This window comes from Pezoporus occidentalis, unplaced genomic scaffold (genome assembly GCF_034315485.1).
Source record: "Pezoporus occidentalis ecotype Australia unplaced genomic scaffold, CSIRO_AGI_Poc_V1 ctg184, whole genome shotgun sequence".
NCBI classification, from domain to species: domain Eukaryota; kingdom Metazoa; phylum Chordata; class Aves; order Psittaciformes; family Psittacidae; genus Pezoporus; species Pezoporus occidentalis.
The window spans coordinates 458,211-481,851 of NW_026913683.1; the positions used below are offsets into that span (position 1 = coordinate 458,211).

The 23,641-nt window shown below is 39.8% G+C and overlaps 1 protein-coding gene and 1 long non-coding RNA gene across 4 annotated transcripts in view; both read right to left on the reverse strand.

Moving 5' to 3' along the window:
- MTX2 (metaxin 2) overlaps positions 1-23,641 on the reverse strand; it is a 52,582-nt gene that overhangs the window by 21,155 nt on the left and 7,786 nt on the right. The window contains exons 2-4 of one of the 3 annotated variants that reach the window (XM_062615830.1): positions 16,411-16,497; positions 3,421-3,468; positions 2,389-2,435 (exon numbers count right to left, since the gene is read on the reverse strand). In XM_062615830.1, the coding sequence (XP_062471814.1) occupies positions 2,389-2,435; positions 3,421-3,468; positions 16,411-16,450 (135 nt within the window). In that variant the 5' untranslated portion in view covers positions 16,451-16,497. Of the gene's footprint in view, positions 1-2,388; positions 2,436-3,420; positions 3,469-16,410; positions 16,566-23,641 lie in introns of those variants that run through there. The other 2 variants (XM_062615828.1, XM_062615831.1) reach the window with 2 other exon arrangements.
- LOC134162217 (uncharacterized) lies at positions 17,637-21,749 on the reverse strand. Its single transcript, XR_009964254.1, has 3 exons — positions 21,452-21,749; positions 20,979-21,023; positions 17,637-19,112 (listed from the first exon to the last, which is right to left on the reverse strand). It is a non-coding gene; the product is annotated as an uncharacterized LOC134162217 (long non-coding RNA).

A 23,641-nucleotide genomic window follows, 5' to 3' on the forward strand; every position in this document is an offset into this window, starting at 1 on the left:
CAGTTACTTTGCAATCCCCCTCTCTGATCTGACATGTAGCTATAATCAGGAGCCCAGATTTCACTGCGCAATGAGAAGTCATAAGTCAAATCATTATTAAAACAGCAAGACTCAACCAACTTCCTGTGTTGAGTCTGCAGCTCTCACCACTCATTAATTCAAACATAATGCCTAGAACAATGTGTTACACCTACTCTGAGAGTAACTTGCTCTGCTGTCTGCTTAATCTTCTCTGTTGACAAGATGTACATGAAATGTCATCTCTATTGCAGGGTCATCAAGTTTAAAATAGTCAGCTTTTACTCCAATTACTTACTGTGGCATTGGATTTTATTCTTTATTTTATATGTAGATATCTGCATATATGTCCTATGAAATCTATTACAGCAGTATTATGAAAAGGTGCTCCAAGGAGATTTTGAGAAAGATCAGAAAGACCAGATGCAGCGCATTTACAGTCTTGTTGCAAACTGTGTTTCTTAAAGATTTGATGGTGGCTGACTCCATATGCATCAGGATTTGGAGTCCCAGTCCCAGTTGATCAAAAGAGCGTTTTCACCAGATGGAAGTTCAACAGTGATGAACAAGATATGTATCTGCTATCGCCCAATTTAGTACCAGGGGAAAAAAAAAATGCAAACAAACAAGCAAAAAAACAGTAAAAAGATAAACAGGCTCACATCAGAATAAAAGATAAATTCTAAAGGAACTCAGCAATTCCCTTATGCGAAACACACTGGTACATTTAAAGCTTTCTGATCACTAAGCTAGTAATACATAACTACAGATCTACAGATCCTAGTATCATTTCAAAATGGACCAAGGACACAAGGGATAGCTATTCTTTCGCAGTCACAACCATGTTATGTAGATTCTTCAAAATAGATATGATTCTCCAATACAAAATTGTTCTATAAAGTTTAAGATCAGATATCTACCAGAGCCATATTTATAGCCATGGCTACTATCAGCTGTCCAGCTAGAGAATATTGAAGAAAAAGAAGCATTTTTAATATATTATAGTTAATTTATCATCTAAGTGACATGTGTAGGATAACAATGGACTGGAAACAGTAAAGCAAAATGATGCATTAGAAAAGGAAATGTTAAAATTATGTTGTTTCTTTTCTGTGTATTTTAAATACAAACCACACCTATATATATTGTTAGCGCAAAAATTCATGAGAACCACAAAAAATATAGGTTTTGGAGTTAAAAGGAGCACAGTGAACAACAAAAACGCTTATTTGCACTGCTGTGAGGCACAACATAAAACACACTGCCCAAATAAATAAACACTGGCCATTTATTTGGTGTATCAAAGATGACTCCCCATTCCAGCAAAGGATAAAGGTGTCTTCTTGCTGTGACAGTTTACTCTTAGAGGTATCTCCCAGATTGCTAGCTTGAAGGAAAAAAGTTTGAGATCCTGAAAGTAGTTACCACGATCAAATGATTCTAACCTTTCTACCAATAATGTCAGTTACAGTCTCCAAGTGTCCCACTTTGGCTAAATGAGATCCAACCTTTCTGGACAGCCACCGAAGACTGCCTGCTCTAGGTGCTCTGAGCCAGACCACGCACAAAAAGCAAAAAGCAGGGGAACAGTGCAACTCCCTACTAAGCACATCAGCAGCAAAGTTGCTTTGAAGAACAGGAACCTTATAGACATCCTGCTCACCACCACTTCTGACAACCAGGCCCTCTCTACTAATGGGCAAAACATCCCCTCGAGACTTGGGGTTACTGAACCTAACAGGTTAATGGAGTTTATGAGGACTTCACAGCCACAGAGGTGCTTTTATGTCAATTCAAGATGCAACTTTGTCAATTATATGGACTATTTCTAAAAACCACACTGGATCTCAACTCTGTATACATGATGAAATGAAGAAAAACCTATCAGAGACATACAAAGATTTGATGCCCACAGCATGAAGCAAACACGCTTTGAGTCTGGGGCAGTGTGAGGTTTGAGAATTAGTAACTTCTGGCTATTATACTATTATATCATACTATTAATAACCATAAGCTTCATGCAAGATGTTACAAGACAAACTAGCATACCAAGAGACAAAAGACAGAAACCATGCACACACAGTCCCCAGAATAGGTAGACAAGCAGATACTGTACAAACATAGACCAATATAAATATGAGTACAAGCAGCAGCACTCTACATGGGTCTTTCAAAATCCTCATGTCCTTTAAGCTCTGGCACTTCAATGACAATGTAAAGCACATCAGATGCAAGAAATAAGTAATTGATTTTGATAGAAATAATGCTTATATTATTCATTTAGCTAAGTACAGTTACTTTAGCTAGGTGATTATTAAAAAAAAATAAAATGGAATTAACATCTTTAGTTTAGAAAAGATGACATTTTACCTGAACAGCAAGAGAAGATGCATTATCAGAAAGCAAAATTTGTTCCTCTGTTGAAAGAAAAACAAACAAAATTACAAACAACAGTACCTATTTAGCCACTGACCTGTAACCGTAAGCCATTCTGGGTTGCATTTCTTACGCATAAAAAAAGGAGCACTTATATAATTATTATGCAGCTGGACTAGAAAACCTGTGATGTGAATATTAAAAAAAGAAAGAAGAATTTTAAAAAAAAGGAATTCCAGAATACCAGGAATATTTCTCCCGCAAATGCAATCGCACTTATCATACATTACCTCAAAGTACAATAAAAAAAATGTTCACAACTAAAAGCCAAATGCTTGAGTTTTATGCCAATTACTCTTCTTCTAATCAAAGTTAAATAAAACCGCATCTTCATAACTCCTCTGGCTAAAAAGTATAAGTATTCAGAAACCTATAAAAGCAGCTTGCAGTTAATATTGCACACTGTGTCTAGGTCTGTCACACAAAAGAAAGATGACAAGTTCACTGCAATAAAAATTCCATGCTTAGAAGACTAGGGCTGCTACCTATTAGTCTTCATTACTTTGCAGTCTTCTGACAACTGTAGCAGGCTGCTGAGCCCCAAATGGGGGCCATAATGTGATCTGATGATATATGAAGAGCTGCTAAAGGGAGCCTGAACCATCCTAGCCTATACATTTTAACAGTTCCTTTTTACTGAGAGCCCACTTTACCACAAGACTTCAAAAATCTGCTGCCTCAGCTATTGGTGCAGTAAATCTGCCAACTGCGCCTGCAACCACATCATTTTACACTGCCTACAGCAGCCAATATAATGAGTCAATAATAAACCAAGGACCTTATAGGCCATGAATAGCTGGTTTATATCGGCAGATGCAAGCATAGCTAAAACCTCTGACCAGACAAACAATACAAAGGACTCTTTTACAGTTTCTGTGTTTCCTTTCAGTTAATTGTCTTAGTGCATATTTAATGTGTTTTCTAAAAATAGAGTATTTATTAATTGCAAAAGAACAGTGTACCCACCCTTTAGTTGCTGATACAATGCAGCATTTTCAGGCCAAGGCTCTGCAGCTGTGGGAAGAGGAGGAATTAATTAAGCAAGACAAACAACATGTTCACAGATGCTAACTGAACATGAACGCTACCTAGAGCAGGAACTCAAACTGCAAAGATGCTGATGCAAGATTTTACCTGCCCTAAAAATATCCCACTGTCACTCTCTTCTCCCATACTTCTCTCCTGCTCACAGAGGGACAATACAGAGCAGAAAACCAAGTCCCAAAATTTAATGCTGCAAGAAAAGCTAGAATTCAAGATACATGCTACATTACAGAATGGTCTTGTAGTTCTCAAACACCTAAAGCAGCTCTTTTACCTCCACCATAAAGACATCCTTGTGCACTTTCCCATCACAATTCCAGCCACTTTCAAGAGCAACTATTCATTAAGGTACTAAACAAAGAATTCTGGAAAGAACAGAACAAGACACAGGAGAGAAGCACAAACCTCTAAACGAAGCGTGAAGAATGCACTGGGGAAATGGAGAAGCTTTCTGCCTTTTAAAGCTGTGTCCTCACTGGTCCTATGTAATACCCACCAAACCAAGTACTTGGGCATGTCAGAAACTTACCCATCACAACGACCGGGACTACCTATTGCTTTAAATGATGGTGAACCCTAAAATGGGAATGTCAATATGCATTTAAAAAAATGCATCATCAGTTGCTCAAAACAGTTGAGCAGTTGTTACAAAAATAGGCAAGGAAATAAAAGACAATAACATCTTCCAGTTGAGAACCACTGCACTATATCAATCATACAGGACTTGAATTTATGGGAAGGCAAAAATATAATCAGTACTGATTTACTGCTAATGGCAGCATTAAGGTAACACGTTATCACACTGTTTTGTCTCCATTACATTCCTTCTTCATGTCTGATTAACAATTTATTTTTAAATACCAATTCAAACCTTGTGTTCTATGCAAACTAGCTATTTGTAAACAAAATTGATGTGTTAATCACATAAATTATTCTTTTCAAAGAAATGATGTGTATAAATAACTGTAGTTCAAATAGAAATACACCACTGGCTTCAGTAAGGTCATGCTTTTTGTCTTTGTCCTCAGAACTCAAAGAAAAAAAAAGACTACACAATTTCCTAACTATCATTCTTTTTGGATATTCATGAAGTACTGGGTTTTATGTAAGTCACATAGAACTGTAAAGCTTCTAACACTGTACACAGTTTTGCAAAGGTCACTGCTTCTAACATTCAGGCACAGAGCCTATCAAAGCTATACTAGTATGGGCATGAGAAAGCAACTAATCACATTTAAGTGTCATCAAAAAATGTTTTATGTTTTATTGTAGCAGTTATTGGTTTTAATGGTTAATGGTTTCTCCATTAAAGTTTTGCCCTGGAGTAAAAATTCTTCAGGTGGAAGTACATTTACTTCTTTAAACAGGACTAAGATAGTGCCTGCAGTACTACAGCCTTAACTGTTTAAAGTATTTTATCTAACATACATTTCTTCAGGTCCACTGAAGTCTTGCAAGAACAAACAGAATGAGGAAATTAAGAACGTTATTACTATACTTTAGCAAACTTCCCAGTGTTGGAGTCCGAGATACTTACAGAAGTAACTAAGTCATGAATGTACATCAATCTCATAAATACTGCAACCAGCCAGGGAAAACATCCTTTTTACATGCCGAAAAGAGTACAGAGAACTTCAAATCGCATGTGCCCATTTCAACTGATTTTTTTTTGCCTGCCCCTCTTCAGACTGAAATGACAGATTTACATCTACTTCTTGAATTCTAGCCCAAACTGGAAGTGGCCTATTTTTACACAAGCATGGGGCTGAAATATTTCAGACACACAAAAGTCAAGTGGACTTTTCTTTTTCCAACAAAAAAGCTAGGTATATTTCAAGAAATTCAAACACTAGTTCCAGTCTGATCTTGGCACTATGCTATATGCAGCTGTGAAGATAGGTATGCATACATAGGTACATATAAAGACTTCTTGGCACACAGAATCCAAAACTACACAACAGATTTCCATGAACCATATCTGCTGACCATAACTTCATTAGTCATTATATGAAGTCTTTATCCCACAGTCTTAGTACACAGCAGCACACACCTAACTTGAGGGAAGGCAAGGAGCTTTAAATCTTTGCATTCACTCATTGACAGTTTAGTTGTGTACTAACATATGTCTTCTGACAAATAATGAAATGAGAACAAACAGCCACATATAAATTTAAGCCTTCATTATTAGCACATCTTAAACTTAAAATTTCATCAGTTCTAAGAAAATGAATGAATAATACCCCCTTGCCATTGGCACCTGATAGTCTCCAGAGGGAGGTCACAATTCTGACCCTGTCTGGATGAGGTGAGTACATGCTCATAAGCCTTGAAGTGAGGCCTTCAGTTCTTACAGACCAGACAAAAGATAACTGATTTTGCTATCACTCCACAGACTGGATTTTAAAACAATCAACTTCACATGATGATTCATGTTTTATTACTCATATCTTAGAAAAAAATATTCTGCAGCATGCATTCAGAACTGCATGCAGATCATGTTCAATGACACTGGAGGCACAACACAAAGATTGTGCTATCCTCTGGAAATCAAATCATTAAATACCTACTAATTATCTGTTCCATATCTTCCAATTTCTACTCGCTTTCCCTCTCCAAGATGTCTGGAGTATGAAATACTTTTATTCTGATGGAGCAAGAAGTTTAAATAGGCACTGCTACATGAGAGGTCCAGGTTCGCAAGGTGTACACTAAATTCAAGTATCAGCTCCCAAGCTGCTTCGATTAGTTGAAAGGTCAAAACATGCAGTTAAGGAAGACCAGAACTCTGCTGGGGAAGAGAGGAGGAGGAATCACTGAACGGATGTCACATGCCTCCACAAGAGGAGAAAATGTGTAACATCTTTAATGTACGGCAATGACTCTTGCCTTATGAATGTAGGTGAAGACATAATTTGTAGAATAATAGGCACTAATATTACACGCTGCTTCAGTTCTGTCATATTTCCAATCCATCAAGTTGATTAATGCGATAATAACTCCTCACAAACTTATCATTTGTGCACTAATGAAGTCAAATCCAGTTTATCCTTTGGCAACTATAATCTTCTGGTCTTTAAATGTTCATTTCCCTGCTAACCACGGCTACTGTGACTCTAGGTATATAAAGAGAAAATTAACAAATGTGATGTCAATTCAGTTTCAGAAGTTTTCAACACAGAATCACATTTATGTGTTACATCCTACGCGAGAGACATTTTTATCATTAGCTGTTCACAGGATGAAATAACTGCCTGGAAGTATGCCTTACAGGAACAGCTTCTCTACATATCTTAAGGAACTACCTGGTTCTTCCTTCTGCCTCGAATTACTATTGTGTGGTTTTCAATGGGTCTGTCTCTCAGGCTTGCAGTCTTTAGTAAAAGCTGTTTTCCCACCCTACTGAAAACTTTTCCCATGCTTAACAAATTCAGATATTTAGTCTTTCATGTGGATTGCCTGCTGCTTGATCAGGACAAGCAAACCTCATACTATCATCTTTCCCTAATTCTCCTCTACCACGCTGCTTGTTTTAATGCCAGTTATAGGAAACAATCATCTACAGGATCAGTCCTCGCTGTTAAATTTGCCTGAAATAAGCCTGAGTTCAAAAGTTACTGGGAAGTGAAAATTAAAGGGAGAAGGACACAGAAATCATCACTGTGTAAGCCCTGTTATCCTAGGTACTGAGAAATTGGCAGATGCAGCATCACAACTGGAGAAGTCAACCGGTAAGCAGACCACCTACATAACATCTCTGGTTTTGTGGATAACTAAAAATGCGTGGAAATTTAACTAAGCTCAATGTGTTTGTTAGTCAAAGTGTTTTAAAGCTTAGCATAGAAAATGCAGATTTCAAATTATAAACAGGGTTCTTAGGTGTCAAATTAAACTTTGAAGAAGAAAATTCTGTGAACTGGTGTGCTGCATGTTCCCAGTGGAGTTTTAATTATTCAGGTTTGTAACTATCTATTAAAAGAGATTCCTAGACTACTCACCTGTCATGTCAAAGAATGACTTAGAAAATACATCATTTCTGCTCTCACAAAAACCTTCCAAAATGTAGTGAGTCATGACCACTGTGTCCAATTCTTTGCCACTAAAAATATGCTGCTTAAATACAATTTTCAGATTTTGTGCTGAAACGTTTTACTTGACGTTTACTTGATGTTTTACTTAGCAACACTAAGGCCAGAGACAGATATCCATATAGCATTTTTATTTCAACATTACCAGATGTTTCAGGCTGTCATTTCAATAATAATACTTTATCCACTCAAATCCTTTTGGGACAAGAGAAGAGAATGCACATAGGCTGTAAGAAGAAATACTTAAGACCATTGGACTTCACTATCAGCAAGGGATCAGCAGCTCACCAGAGGCCTACACACATCTCAGCTCCAACTAATGCTCTCAAAACAGGACATACTATACTTGCACAATGATGAATTTTAATTCAAAGAATGAGAGCCTGCCATAACATTCCCCCAGTGAAATCTATGCAACAGAAAGTACCACATTACCAAGATGCTCTAGAGTGCCTCAGCCCCACCAATTCCTTGTCCAGGCTGTTCAGAATCTCTTTATGAGCATACAAAACTCAGTTCCACCTCCTACACTCTGAATTACTAGGAAACTATTCTGTGTCAGTGCTGCCTGGATGGATGGGGGAAACAGACATTTTTATCCACCGTCCCCAAGCAGCTTCACAATGATGAAAAAGATGTAATGAAATAAATGCTTTACAGTTATGCCGTTAATCCTTACTCATTAATCCTTTACTTAAAAAAAAATTACCCTGACTGTGAAAATGAGAAGATGCTAAATCCTTTGCATGTTAAATTGTGGAATATGCTAACCAACAATTACGCCATTTCAGCAGTCTAGTACGAACAGGCAGTTTCAAACAGTAGGGTAGGCAGTGTGGTTTGCCCTGTTTTTCTGACACTCCTTTAGCACACTTGTCAAGCTACCCAGACCTCTGGGTCTGGGCATCAAGATGTTCCCTCCTGCACAGAAAATGAAGTTATCAACAGGTTGAAAGCTTTTGTATAAAAACACCCAACTTGCAATTATGTTATTCCCAGCTCTTACCAATACCACAGAAACTCAGTGGGGCAAGAACATTTCTGAAAAGCAGCGCAGAGAGAAATAATTTTCTGCTATAAGATTAGCCTATGCCTAATAAGAAGCTACCAAATTAACACTGAATGTAACTATCCTGTTATTATTTCTCAAGTACTGAAACTATACAGTGAGAAGTAAATCAAGGCAATTTCTGCCCCAAATCTCTTATAAACAAAATTTACTAAATTCTCAGTATGCCAGCAATTTATCCTTTGAAATCTTCTTTCTGCTTCTGTAACCATAGCACTCTGTCAACTAACAACCTCTTCCACGCAGCTCACTATGTACTGTTGGGTAGGTGAGGCTAGGACCTGGTCTGGGAATACTTGATCTTCTCAGAGAGAGCGATTCCCTGAAATCTTAAGAAGTTTAAATTGTATACAAATAAAGACTACTTCTTCTGTAAAGTAATCAAATTTGCATGGCCCAGTTTCTTTTCTGCTATCTTCTTAAACATTTTTATATTAAGCTTGCATAAAAAGGAGGAAAGCTAAAACATCTGTATTTACCGGTTTGGTTCACATGGCATTAAAGGCCTGCTAAAACAGCCAAGAGGCAAGATATCCTCTATTAAAAACCAAAAAAAAAAAAAAAAAAAAAAACACAAAAGTTGGCATTTGAATCACTGTAATGCAGTATTACACCGAAGATATTAACTTACACATTATTTCCACATAGTTTCCTTCAGCATCTCCCTAGGTAAAAATTTCATTAAGTTATAATGAGATACCTCAAAATTGTTTTCTCACAAGAGTAAACACTAAAAAGAAATTTAGTCGTACAACTGGGCAACATCCACATCCAACATTATTACTTACAATCTCCAAATATTATGCAGCAATCAGCAGGAAAATAGTTACTTTTTTTTGGTTTCCCAAGACTGGTGCTTTGGGGAAACCTGCTGCTCACTCTGTTCTAGAATGTGGTAATGTCAAGAAAACCACACAGAAAGCTATCCCACAGACTCCAGGAGAAGAAAGGATTATTAACCACTTGATGTCAAGATGCATCAAAATGGAGCAGATGATCACTTCTTCTCTTTTCATAATACAAATCAGTGGTATTTTCAAGTACCAATACATTGTTTAAAAAGAAAATGACAGGAATTTATGTGCTTCTATATCCTTATTACATGAAATATGTGGAGGAATATCTTTTGTTTAATCCAGTGAAGCTGCAGCCACTTTGGAACCAAAGCAGTTAAAAATATACATCTTGTACATTAACAGTGATCAATAAAGGAAGTACAAGAAAGTTGTGAATTAGCTTCCATAAGACCCACTGGTTCAACCCACCCGCACCAGTACAAATCAATTTCAAGTAATTTGCCTGATCATGTAAACTAAAAAGGGCCAAGAAAAAATGAAAGCATCAGCAACTCCCAGGCTCTGCTGACAAGGGACCAAAAAGCGTCTCATAGTGCCTTGCCAAATGAAAGCTGACTTTCACATAAGTTAAACAGTATGCATTAAATCATGTATCAAATAATTACATCATTTGCTTAAATCCATCCCAGGCCTCCTCTGTAGAGATATTACAATTCAGATAAATCATGACTGCTCGGTAATTATTGATCAAGCAGACTGTCAATGTAAAGACTTAATCTCAGCAGCAATTCTCAAACTTGAGTTCCCTGTGGCTGCACCACTAAGAGAGTCAGTGTGTGACATTACTGCAACAGCCATTTAACATTACACGATCTGCTTCTTCACCCTCCAAGAAAGCTATTAATTGCATATATTTAAGCTTTAGTCCAATTCTGTTACTGTCTTTGAGTTGACTTTCCAGAGTACACACATCTGTGGATTCAATCCTCCAGGGTGCTCAGCATTCTCACTGCTAAGGGAGGCCACAGGAGGGTGACCGCTTGGCAGCTCTGCACTTGCAGAATCATGCCTCCCATCAGGAGAGGAGGCCAAAAACCTCAGCAAAATCAAATCCATAAATAAAACTTGTTCCTAAATCAACATCTGGATTTCTTCAGAAAAATCAGAGAGCGTGCCAGCTAAATGATCTCAAAAGACTTATTTATAAAGTCCTGACAGGCTGGAGCTATTTTACTTATTCCTGTTATTCAGCATAAATGCTCCATCTCAAAGCTCTGTAATTCTTAATTATAGCTTTTTATAGATCTCTAAATCAGTCCCTTCCCTTTGTGCTACTTAAGAACCTTGTGCTCTTTGGCCCTTACTCAAGAAGTAAAACTTCAAGCATAGGACCTGTGAAGAATAGGATGGTAGAAGTATGATACCAATGAATGCCTTAAGTGCTTTACTGGACTGGGAGGTTTCTCAGCCATGTTATTGACATCTGTATATTTTAAATCAGTCTTTTGAAAACTCTCTTAGACTGAGATCCCCTCTTCTCTGTGATAGTATGAAATCCTCCCCCCCTCAGGATGTCTGGCAGGCAGTCTTAGCACCATTTCTGCAAAGTGCCTCAAGGAGCTAGCTCCCTGCTTTCTCATCCAAGCCACCCCTACTGTAATCCACAACAGAGATACTACAAATCTGTCCCACCAGTCAGCACCCTACTATCCCATACCTGCTCTAAAAGCTACTCCCCACATACACAACTCCTGCTCATCCAGCCTTGGCCCCTTCTGGCCTTTTGTTAAGGCTCCCCTTCATTATCTCTTTATCTTGCTCACAGCCTGAGCACAGCAGTACCAGGAGACACAAAGTGATGACTACAGAGAGTCTCTGAGCCAGTCTTGCAAAGGGGCAAGAAAAGCCAAAATGTCTAGGCAGGAGAACTCTGCAGGGTAGAAATGCAAACAGCACTGGTGCAGTCAGCCAACCAAGCACTGCCCCTAGCCAGGAGGAAAATGCTGCTTTAAAGCTCAACCTTTAAGACGGCCCAAAACTATGGCACTTGCAATAGCTCTTCCTCACCTCTAGGAAACACTGCAGATTCCCTGCTTCAAAATCTGAAAACATTTATCCTGTTGTCTTAATCATATCCTCACAGCCTTCCTCTTTTCTTTTCCAAGGCTTTCCATGAACACCCTCCAATGCATCCAGAGTTTCTCCAATACGGCATTCAAATGAGAAAAAAAATGTTGGACATTGGAAGTTCTTGCTAAGAATGCAAGCATTACGTTGGCTTCAATTTCATTATAAAACTGCTAGAAGGCAGAACTGTTAAAAATTCCCATCTCAGCATTTTTACCTTCCAATTCAGTATGCACATTCCAATTTTTTGGTTGGATGTTCCCACCTCCCCTACCAAATGAGACTGGTATCAATTTGTCCTGCATTCTCTGTAATAACTGTAAAATTTCCCTTGGATCTTTCCAGTCCTTCCTATGCATTTCATAGGCTTTACTACTACATGTAGCTTCTTCCAGTTTGTATTAAAATATCCATTTTCACGTGAAATCTATGTCACCTTCTCAATAACTGAAGACCAGAATTTAAAAATAATAATAATAAACATTTCAGAACCTGGTGTGGACTTTCTCTCTGCCCTCCCCATGGCTTGCATGCACCTGCAGTTTGTCACCCACTTTCAAAAAAGACAGCTGAAGATGCCCAGCAGCGCAGCAACATGCAACACCTTCCAACTAGAGCAAAAGACAGCAACCAAGCTCTTCCATTCATTCTTGTTTTGAAAAGGAAGTGGCTCATAGGGTCCAAACCTACAGGAAAAAGCGAGGTTAGTGCCTGGGGACAGTCAGAAAACAGAGCAGTCAAGGACCAGAGAGAAAAAAAGGAGTGAGAAAGAGAAGAAAAGTCTGGTTATTCTCCAAAGTTGTTCTCCAATGACTTCCTGTGAGCTGAACAGTTAGGCTCCTAAACAGCACTCATGTCTGAATCATCCTACAACTGATGAAAGCTCACTTGCAAATCAAACTGGACAACATCAAAATACATGGGACTTTTTATTTACTAATTTTGTTACCGTTATCTCTACAGCAATCTCTTTTTGGCATGAGAAAAGAAGACATTACTTTAGCAGAAAATATGTAACAATAAAATGCTGATTAGAGAAACACTGCTTAGTCTTAATGGAGCCAGAAACAACTACAGAAGCATATTCTATTACAAACTGTAATTGTATTGCTTCTTGAAACCAAGAAATAACACTACCTCAAAATGAAATATGTACTGTACTATAATAACTGTGAAAATCATTTTTTTCCCGAGCAAAAAAATAAAAAAATTAGATAGGCAATTCACACAAAGGATTGGTTTAAATCAAGTCATAAAATGTATGTGGCCTGAGCACAAATTGGCAAGAGCAGCGTAAGAGACTTGTGTACTGAAACTGAACAAAAGTTAAAGGGATTCCTTTTCATTTGATTACAAAAAAAAAGCCCACATAAAAGAGCACTGAGATAAAATTATACAGCCTGAAAACTTGGTATTTTCAAACCACTTCTTTGACTACAAGCACCTCTGCAGCAGGCTCAAGCAATCTGTGCTGCAGACAACCTATTATTAAGCAAGAATAGCTTTATTTTTTCACCTTACACATGCAGGAAATGTTAACATTTACCTATGCACATTTTGATGTACAAAATGCATACTTGGTTTAAATTTTATGTCTTTATGGGCAGGAACAATTTAGGTGGTCAGGTTTCATTCCCTATGTATTTGTTCTTAGCCAAATTGCAGCTTGTCTTAATACATAAAACATGCATGTCAGAGATTTATTTGTGCTCTGGCATGTCACATTGGAGGTAGACTCACTAAGAATGTAAAATATCTAAAGGCAGAAGGCCATCTGTTTTTCAAACTGCATTCATTTTCTTTAGTATTAAAACTAGCATAAGATCCTTGGACGTAACTCAGTGGCAATAAACAGAAGTAATTTTCCAGACATCAAAGGACAAACAAGAATATTATTTTCTCTCTTTTGATCACTAATCTAAAGCTAATGTTTTGGGGGTTTTTTGGGGGGGTGGAAAGTATAGCATATTGAGTAATTTAGCGATCAATTAAACATCTTTTCAACAATCTTTTATAGATGATTTGAGCAGTCAGCTTCTCAAAACTAGTACAGTTAGAAAGATTAATGTTCTGGACCACTTGAAAGCTGGCACTCTAATTCTTCTTACAGTATAAACACTCATTTCCTATCCTGTTAATATATGATTGATGCTGAGCTACTCTAAACAAATTCTCTACCATATTATCTAATTAATATTTTCTACAGTTCAGAAATAGATTATTTAAAATATGACATTACATGTTTGCAATTCATGAAGCCTAGAAATATTTATTATTCCTTGAGTCACAGCATCAACCTCTTTATCCTTCTGAATAAGCAAACAGTTGAGTGGCACTAAAGCAGGTGTTTTACTCCACATAAGCGATTTAGTCATCGTTTTGTATTTAATTGTTAATGCATTACAGCAGCAGGCAATACTCAGCATGTTCAGGTGAATGCATGTTACACAGACAGGGTGCTGAACTACTGCAGCAGCACAAGTGGGCTGAACAACTGATGGCCACAGAAGAGCTGAGTTTGGAAGGCACTTTTGGAGGTCCAGGGGAAGCTGCAGCAGGTTGCCTGGGACCACCTCCAGTTTGGTACTGAGCACCTTCAAGGATGGAGACTCCACAACTACTCTGAGCAACCCGTTCCAACATTAACCCACCCTCACAGTAAAATAAAAGTTTTTCTTATATTCAGATGGTATTTTCTGCGTTTCAATTTCTACTAAGACAGTGAATAGGGGATATCAGAAGTGAATGCATAAGATGGAGGAAAGGTAAAGATAGGTAGTATTTGAAAAAAAAAACCTCTAATATATACACAAGCAAGACTGTGTAAAACAAAGCTGTGATCCTCTTCCCTACTAAAACCTTCCCCTTGGCTTTTAAAACATTTCTAGAAAACAAACTATGCTGGGATGACTGTCTTCAAACACCTGCATGCAAAGACCCATGCTTCATAGCTGTTATGTGTTAGAGCAGCACTAGTTCATTTTACCCGCCATGACAAAGCGGCTGTCTTCATGAACAGCACCCCCGATGACAGGCCTATGAAATTTCATTTTTATGGACACGGAAAAAATTCTCAATCATTCTTACACTTCTGTCCATACATGTCAGAAAGGGAGTATTCACAGCCACAGATAAGACACTATTAAAACAAGTGTCACTCTTAAGTGCTATTTTTTCATTGCAGATACACCATTTTTCTTCCGCACAAACATTCCTACGTTTGTGGGATATTCATATCTTCTTGGTATGAGAATGAAATAATTTCTGTGTCTGTGCAATGTCACAGGAAAACTAGAAGTGTGGTGGGTATTGGCCAATATCCTGAATAACTTCCTCCCCTTCCAAAAAAAAAAATCTTCCATATGCACAAACTGAATGATTTTGCCATTATTTAGTTTTAGTCTGGGACTGGTACACAGTACAGACAAGCTGGGAAGGACATGACCCACTGGCAAAAGGTTTTTTTTGTATTATTTTCAAGGCAGGTAACTGCTTTTGACACTGATTTGCTTCTGAGAAAGCAAAGACAATGCCTTTCAAAACAATAATTTTGTTTTGAAGAATGATTCAGGTCTGCAACAAGGATTTGTATTGCACCTTGAGTCACAGTAATTACCTGCATATCCAGCAGAAGTACATGATTAATAAAATAAGCACCAACCATTTCTGCTCTGCAAAAGGAGTGTTGCCAGTATTTTTCTATTACATGCAAACAAATTACCTATAAAAAGAAAATGAGCATCACTTAACCCATGACTGACAGGTAAAGTCGAGGTGCTTACTGTTTCAAGCTTATTAAATTGTAGGAGGGTCCAGAAGTACTTGAGTAGCTCTGGTGCCCTCAAAACACCACCTTAATAGTACAACTGTTAACACACGAATGAGACTGTATAAGCAGAGAGCAACGACCCCAAAAGGGAGGCAAGAATCTCCCCAAGAACACTTCAGCAAGGAGGGAAAAGAGCCAGTTGTTGCAGAACTTTGTCTTCTTGTTTCCAGCACTTCAAACACACATATTCTTCGCACTGTATTTAATTTGGGTCTGTCATTGCCATATTTTACAATTTGCTTGTTTAGCAGGAAGAAATCAGGAACAGAGAATAACAAGTAAGGAGAAATTGATCAATGCACACAGTTTCAGTGTGAAACACTAAATGTATTTTGAACTTCCTAGCCTGGAATTATCAGAGGTGCATGTTGGGATTTTTCCTGTTCAGAGCAGATTAACATCAGTTTTTTGCTACGTAACTCCACAGTGATACTCATTTCTGTTTCATGACAAGGCTCACGTCCAGCTGGACGCGGCCCAGCTTCAGTTTATCACAAGAGCAACATGGGAAACGCAAGACTCAGCCATGGGGATCGGGGAGAGGACGGCACCGCACTGAGCTCTCCCATGCTGCGGAACTCAACTCCAGCTGCTTAAATATAAATACGATGCCGGTTTTTGGACCACTAAGGGAAAGTAAATGGTTTTAAAGACAGAGAAGTTATTAAACGAAAGTGAAACTACGCCCTAGGAACCCTGTAATGGGGCCCCGAGACGAACCGGCACCGCCGTGCCCTGTGGGGAGTCGGGCCGTGACCTGTCCTTGCCTCAGAGCGCCAGGCAGACGACGTTCTCGGACCGCCGCCAGCCCTCACGGCCGCCCCTCCCCGAGGAAGACAAGGCCGCCTCGCCCCAGCCCCGGGTCATTCCGGGCCGTGGCCACCGAGGCCGCGAAGGCTTGTCTCCTGCCCCGCCGCCTCCCTCCGGCCGCGACCCGGTGCGCAGCGGGGCCCAGCTCGCTCGCGTCCCTCTCTGTGCCATCACCCGCCCGCGCACGTCCCTCACCGGCCAGCTGAGTCACAAAGGCCTCCGCCACCAGCGACATGTCGCGACCGGCGGGCTGCAGCAGGCCGACGACACGCGCAGGAACTGGGCGCGCGCCGCCGGGGCAGCAACTGCATCCGGGGCCCGCCCCGCCCCTGCCGCGCGGGGCGGGGCCCGCGCCAGCTCCCCCCAACGCCGTACCCGCGCCGGTCCGCGGGACGGGGAAGCGGTGTGGGGGGCAGGTGCCTGTTTGAAACAGGCTTTCCGCGGTTAAACGGTGCTTAACGGGTAGAGAGAGGCTTTTGCGAATACACCGGTGTTTGGGAGTCACTCATGGAATGGTTTGGGTTGGAAGGGACGTTAAAGCTCGTTTAGTTCCATAGGCAGGGACACATCCTGCTATACCAGGTTGCTCCAAGCCCCGTCCAGCCTGATCTTGGAACACTGGCAAGGATGGGGCAGCCCCAACTTTCCTAGACAACCTGTTCCAGCATCTCACCCTCCTCCCAGTAAAGAATTTCTTTCTTGTATCTAACCTAAATCTATCTCTTCTAGTTTAAAGCCTTTGTCCTAGCACTACAAGCCCATGTAAAGTATCCCCCGTCAGATTTCTTGTACTGCTTTAGGTATTGGAAGGCTGCTATCAGCTCTTCCTGGAGTCTTCATGCTGAACAAGCCCAGCTCTCTCATCCTGTCTTCATAGGAGAGGTGCTCCAGCCATCTGACCATCTTCATGGCCCTCCTCTGGACTCAGTCCAAAAGGTCCACATCCTCATGTTACTGCTCTCAGTCAATCCAGTCTGAGGAAAAACCCTTTGAATCCACATCCTGTGGAAACGTTACTGAGGCCAACTGTATATTCAGCCACAGTGTGGTAATTCTCGTAACTTGGAAATACAAGCACAAGACGAGTGAAGACAAAACTCCTGTCTGTTGAATGGTAGGAAGAACCACTGGCCAATATCCAGGGACAAGGTTGCACTGGACCAGTAGAGCAACATCAAAAGAAACATTTACAAATTCAGTGGCTCAAAATCCCCTGTCACAGGGAATCCCTGTTACTGATAGAAAGTCAGCTTAACATGCTCCACATAACATGTAGAGGCAATATCTTAAAGGAGCTGAAGACACAAGTTCACACTATTTTACATTTCCTTTTTATGAAGGAATCTCAACAGGGGGATTTGCTGGTTGGTTTGTTGGGGTTCTTTTGGTTTGGGGTTGGTTTTGTGGTTGAGTGTTTTGTTTGGTTGTTTCTAATTCAATGTAGAAAGAGCTGTTTGGAATGCTGTAACCAGCTCTAGAGTTTCCCAAGAAAGGTGACTCAAGCCATCTTAAGTTCCTCTGCCACTCATCTATGTGGAGCTCTGACACACATGAAGGTTTAATCACATTAGTTCTCTGAAGAGATAGCTAAATCTGGTTTAGAGCCTGAAAGCAGAAAAAGGTCAACCGCTAACTGCCTGAAATTGCAAGTTAATTGCAAGTTAAAATTCTACCCTGACATAAACCATGAATGAAAGTGATTAGTTATGGCTATACAGCTTTGGAATATATTGCTCCCCTGGATTGTTTCAGAACAATGCTGGACCATTTATTTTTTTTTACCTTTAAAACACGAATGATGGAGGAGAGGAGGCAAATCCATCATAAAATGATCCGAATGAAAGGAGGATGTTCTGAGAGTCTTAGGTGCTTTCTTTAATGACCATACTGAATATTTTGTTTTCAACATCCTGGTACCTAAATGCTTCCTAAAGTGTCCTGTTATAACTAAAGCTATAACTAAAAGGTCTCAGTAAATGATACAGCTGCCTTTTCTTCACCCCAAGTTAATATTTCAGAAAAACTTCATTTTGGGACATACGTCTTACCTTTAAACAACCACTAATTCCTTAGTCTTAATTCTAAAAGGGCTATCCAAACTTTGGAAAAATGACATAAAATTATGCATCCAATATGTAGGTTGCAGAGAAGAGAGTGGATATGTGAAAGACTTACTCCATTATCCTACAGTGCCTTTTGATCCTCATCTCTTTAGACACTTCAGTAAGAATTAAGACTATCCCATTTTATGAAATAGACTTAATCTACTGCAAAGGATATAACATAACAATATTTCACTGTCACAAGGTAAAAGTCTTAAATCCTGCAAGTACTAGAAGATAGGGAACAAATACAGAAATGCGTTAATGTTTGGAAAGAATATGAAAGTCCTCTGGTGACACTTTCTGTTGAATCACTAAGCATAATTATTAAATATATTCTTCACTTGGTAGTTTAAGTGTGCTATTAGAGCAGTAGCAAAAGCAGAAGAGACAGTAAATAAACTGGAACAGAGTAAGGACTGAAACAGTGGTGAGGAAGAAGACTGATTGTTTTCAAATGTTGATGAAAGCTACATTTCTACAGTTGCAAGCTGAATAGCACCCAAATTACAGAAACTGAGCGGTCTTAAGAACTTGAGTGCCTTTGTATTAGGAGATTGCAACAGTCTAAATTAAACTGGTATGTCCTGTTTGAGTTCTTTCTTCACCAACAGTACTTAGAAGGCTAAAAACACAAGACATGATGCAAAAGTTGCCCTGATAAGGCTGAGAGTGAACTAGGTATGAGCCAGGCCAAATCCTCATCTTGACACCCAATTAAAGAGAACAGTTCCTCTGTAGAGGTCAGTTTGATACAAAAAGCTCAGCTCCAGAAATTAAGGTGGGTGATGGAAACTGTCAGGGAACAGAAATCAGAAAACAATTCATCAAGTATCAACAAATACATACGAACAGAAACACACTGACAAATCCAAACTGTTTGCCAAACAGGATGAAAACTGAGTGGAGCTGAGCCCATGCCTTGACATGTCACATGGCACAGATGCTCAGGCTCCCTTCTCTGGGACAGGAGATCAGGACAGCGGTTTTAGTTTCAGCATTCCCAGTCCTCCTCCCTGCTCCCACTGAAAGGACTGTTTTAGCAGAGTGTCTTGTAGGAAAGCCTCCAGGAAGATCTCCAGTAAAACCAATTCCATCACCACCTTCACCTTTATTTTATAGGCTTCTCTCCTCTCCCAGCTTTTCGAGAAAAGGCATCACTCTTGTGCTCAGTGCAGAGAGGAGGCCTTTACCATTTAAGGTGTTAATTAGTACAGTTAAACTGCCCACTGGAGAAACAGGACTAGGCTATATATACATATGCTCCATTGCAAATAAAATGGAATTTGAATAGTATTAATCTCCTGCCTAGAAAAAAAAGAGACTGTTCTTATTAGTTCCCTCAATATTAGACAGCTTAACATGTATTTAATTTGTATTGTTCTTTTGTTCTGTGGTAATATTTAAATAAAATGTATTACTATCAATAGTGGATACCTAAACCTGCAGTACAAGTCCTTTGCAGACAGAATTATTAGGAATATTTTCACAAGAGGAGTTGGAAGTGGCAATGAAAGACTTTCAGTCTGTTGATTAATTTAAACTGTTTGGTTTTTAACACAGCCACTATTGCTGGCCATTCAAATTACAGTCTAGGTGGCCAAGTGTATGGCAGAACATAAGATTGGGCAAATCGCCAGAAAGCAGAGGCCTTTGAATGAGTTTCTCTAAATTTGAGTTCTGCTAGGTGCCACATGCAGTTCTCATTCACGAAGCACATAGCAGGTTAAGTCCAATTTAAGGTGGATACAATGGTTGTGTGTGCCAAATGCTGACAGCAGACATTCCTCTTTGGAGGACGAAGAGGACACTGCAGAGTTTTCCTGTGTTGTCATATGGTCATGACCTTATTCATCACAAGACAACCAGCTGGGGCCACGTGCTGTTCAACAGACCTCACCAGAGCACTTTCTCAGCACACAACTGGGGACCTCTGTTCTCCATTTCCATGGAGCAGGTCTCTAACAAGTCAGGCCTTTCCAAGACACAGGAGGAGCACTGACAGTCATAGATTCAATTAGGAGTGGCTCTCTCTGTAAGAGAACTGTATGGCAATTTCACCGAGTGAAACCTCTGAAGGCTGCTTGTGTGATATGGCTGGTGTTTGAGAATAGGCCAAGTGGTAGCAAGAGATGGCAAACAAACCAGCACTGAAATGCCTTCTCCTTGCCTGGCCCACAGCCAGGCTACCCCTCTGGTATAACTTAGGGCATCCTGGGAGCTGCTCTGCATTATGCTGCCTGTCAGTGTCTTTAAAAAGCTATTATGGCTTCTGGGAATCTCTGCAATGAAGGAAGACTTGAGTAAATCCTTCCCTGCCAACACATACAGTGCCAGGCAGCCGCAGGAGGGTGTTTTTAGCATGACTTCACACCAGAGGTTCTCTGTACACTAAATAACCTGGCAAAGTACACAGAACAACAGAAACAGATGGATCTGGACTAGTGTGATCAAATGGATCTCACAAGGCATTTGGTGTATCTTTAATTCAAGTGTTTGCCATTTTATGCAATCCACTGCTCTTCAGTGTAAGAAATGATGCTAAAATGGTCCAAGTATGAGCCAAGTTGCAAGTTTCAATTACACACACAGTCCTGTGAGTTTACTAAGGAGGTGCCATTTTATATGAGAACCTGAATTGAAAATTGAGGCCAAACTCACCTCTGCAGCTCCTGTGCACTTCCTTGGGAAGTTGGCATGTATACCCTGTGGTAGCATTCCCAACACAATAAAACATTAAGTTGGCTTCACAGCAGTTCAGATGTATCTTACAATAGTTTCACACTATGATAAACTTAACTGCATGTTGTTGAGTGTTCCCTTATTTTCATAATCAGGCAGGTACAAGTTTTAATCTAACAGTTGTATAAACAAGATAAGATATAATTTCTAGGAACACGCTTCTATAAAAATGCAATAGAGTATTAACACTAACCACTTTGCACTAATGGAAGATGCTGCCTACTAAATTGACAAATCAATTAATGCTGATGCATTTCCAACAAGCCACATGAGGACAGAAAAAAATTTCTTGGAGTTTTAAAAGGCACAAGAATAGCTTTTATGAAAGCAAACAGGATCTCAGACTATGTACAAAAAACATTAGATGAACAATTTTCTCCTTCCTTTCTTACCTCTTTTCTTGCCTTCTTCCATGCAGCAGGGTGAGATTTTTCAGGGGTGCCAAGTCTATTTTAGCACATCTGTCATCCTCACAGCTGCACTGAACAGGCATCAAAGGAGTTGTGCTGAAATCCCAACTTCACTGTCTCACCCACTGGAAGCATTACCAGCCCCCAGGCCCTTGCATATCCCTGTCATTCACAGCAGCTGCTGAGCAGCTTTCCCCATGCTCTGAAATAGCCAAGATATTGAAACCAAACCTTGATCTTCCCAGCTTTACCTAAACTTTCATGGAGAGAACTCTGCATGTTAGCACTGCTCACTGCCCAGGCCATCAGGCACCTCCACGGTGAAAGGAGTGTCAATTCATAGGTCAAAGTCCAGCCAAAGAAGAACCATAACTGAGCAAATAGAGCAATTGCCTTAGGCTGAGCTTTAAATAGATCTCCTGGACCACTGGCAGGTTGTGATGTGGGTGCCAGGTGGGGCTGATCAGGCCTATCAATGCCCCCAGCATCCTGGTAGTGTCTCAGATGCAGGTGGAGCATGTTTCTAGAGCAGTGGGTTTCGCATAGCTTAAGCTATATGGGACCAGGGTTTGCCTTTTAAACGATCTCAGATCAGAGGGGACTGCAAGCAGGAGCTCTCAGAAGGGAGACAATAGCTTCAACAGGACTTTGCCCTGGTTTCCATGCCAAACTGACTCTATCTTTGGCTCCCTTGGATCCAACCTACGTTACCAGACTACTCCCATATTTGTCTATCTTTTTGTAATTCATGATTGACCAGACACAAGTAAATCTGTTTTCTTAAAGCATGGATCACCACTGCATCGTCAAACTGGCACAGATGTCAAAGCCACAGTCATGACTCCAACAAGCAGTCACAAGAGCTGTGAGGGTTCATCCTGATATTTGTGTAACTCATAGTGCAGCAAAATCCAGACCCATCTTGTTAATAAAAGTAGGAATAATAGTTCACAGTTTGACTGTAGGCACTGGTTAGGCAAATCTTCTCAAACTCTAAAGATGTTATCTGGAAAATTAAAGAGCTGCAATTGAAATCAGTTTCTGGACAAGTGTGGTAAATAATGAGGAGGTTTATTAATTTATCAAAGCTTCTTGTGAGAGGGTCTAAATCCTTCTCTGGAGGCAGGCATAGAAAGAATTAACTTTCTTCTTCTTCCTGTAGAAATGATCACAACTGCCTTGCCTGAATGAAGAGAAGAAGCAGCTGTAATGAATTATTTATCTGTAGCACACTGTAAGAAGGATGTGCTGTGATTAATTGTAGAGCCGGGCAGGAAATGGTTTCCTTGTCCCAAAAGATTTTTGAGATTAAAAATGTGTTCCTGTTGCACACTGGGATAAAACCAAAACCCCTTTAGAAGATTTTAGAAAGAGAGAGAAAGCAAGAGACCTACAAAAATACTCATTTGTCCTATGTGTGGCACTCTCTTGAAACATGAAAGCCCAACACAAAATCTTAATGACTAAGAAGAAAGTTTGGTAGAGAATTCATGGGGTCAAACCATCCCATTCAACCTCCATATCCTTGGGGAGACCAACACACTGGAGCAGGGACTTGAACATTGTTGACCTCACATTAATGCTGTCTCTGCTGAGCCGGAATGGGGCTTCTCTCTTGGCTTTTTGTGCTATCCCTCTCACTTCAGCATAAGAGTCATACTGGTTCTACCTGATTGCTTAGTTCTTAGAGAAGCAATCTGTTATTTATACTGACTTTTTTTTGGTTTTACAGCTAAATGCTGCAGAGCTGAATGACCTTTTATAAACTTTTTGCCTCCAGATGGGAAACCTCCTTTTGTAAAAAGCTTACATGGAATTGACTTTTTATTTTCTGAATCATTTCCCCCATGTGTCTCATAAATAAGGCATAATTTTCCCTATTGTTGTTTTATTTTTGCCAACACTTCCAATCTAAACACGTAGCCTGACTATACAGGAGTACCCTGCTATATTTTTAACTGAGGCTGAGTTGATTCACTAAATATGACATAGCAGAAACTTCAGAAGTTGAATCTATTCCATCTAAAATCATTGTCTTGCTCCATAAAAGGAGCAAGAAAAGCTTTGCCATATCTTCATTACAGCTGTAGAAGTTCATACTTCACATAGTTTCTCCCCAGGGTATAACTGTGGTAAGGAAAAAAATCACACTGACTGAAAGAACTTGAATGT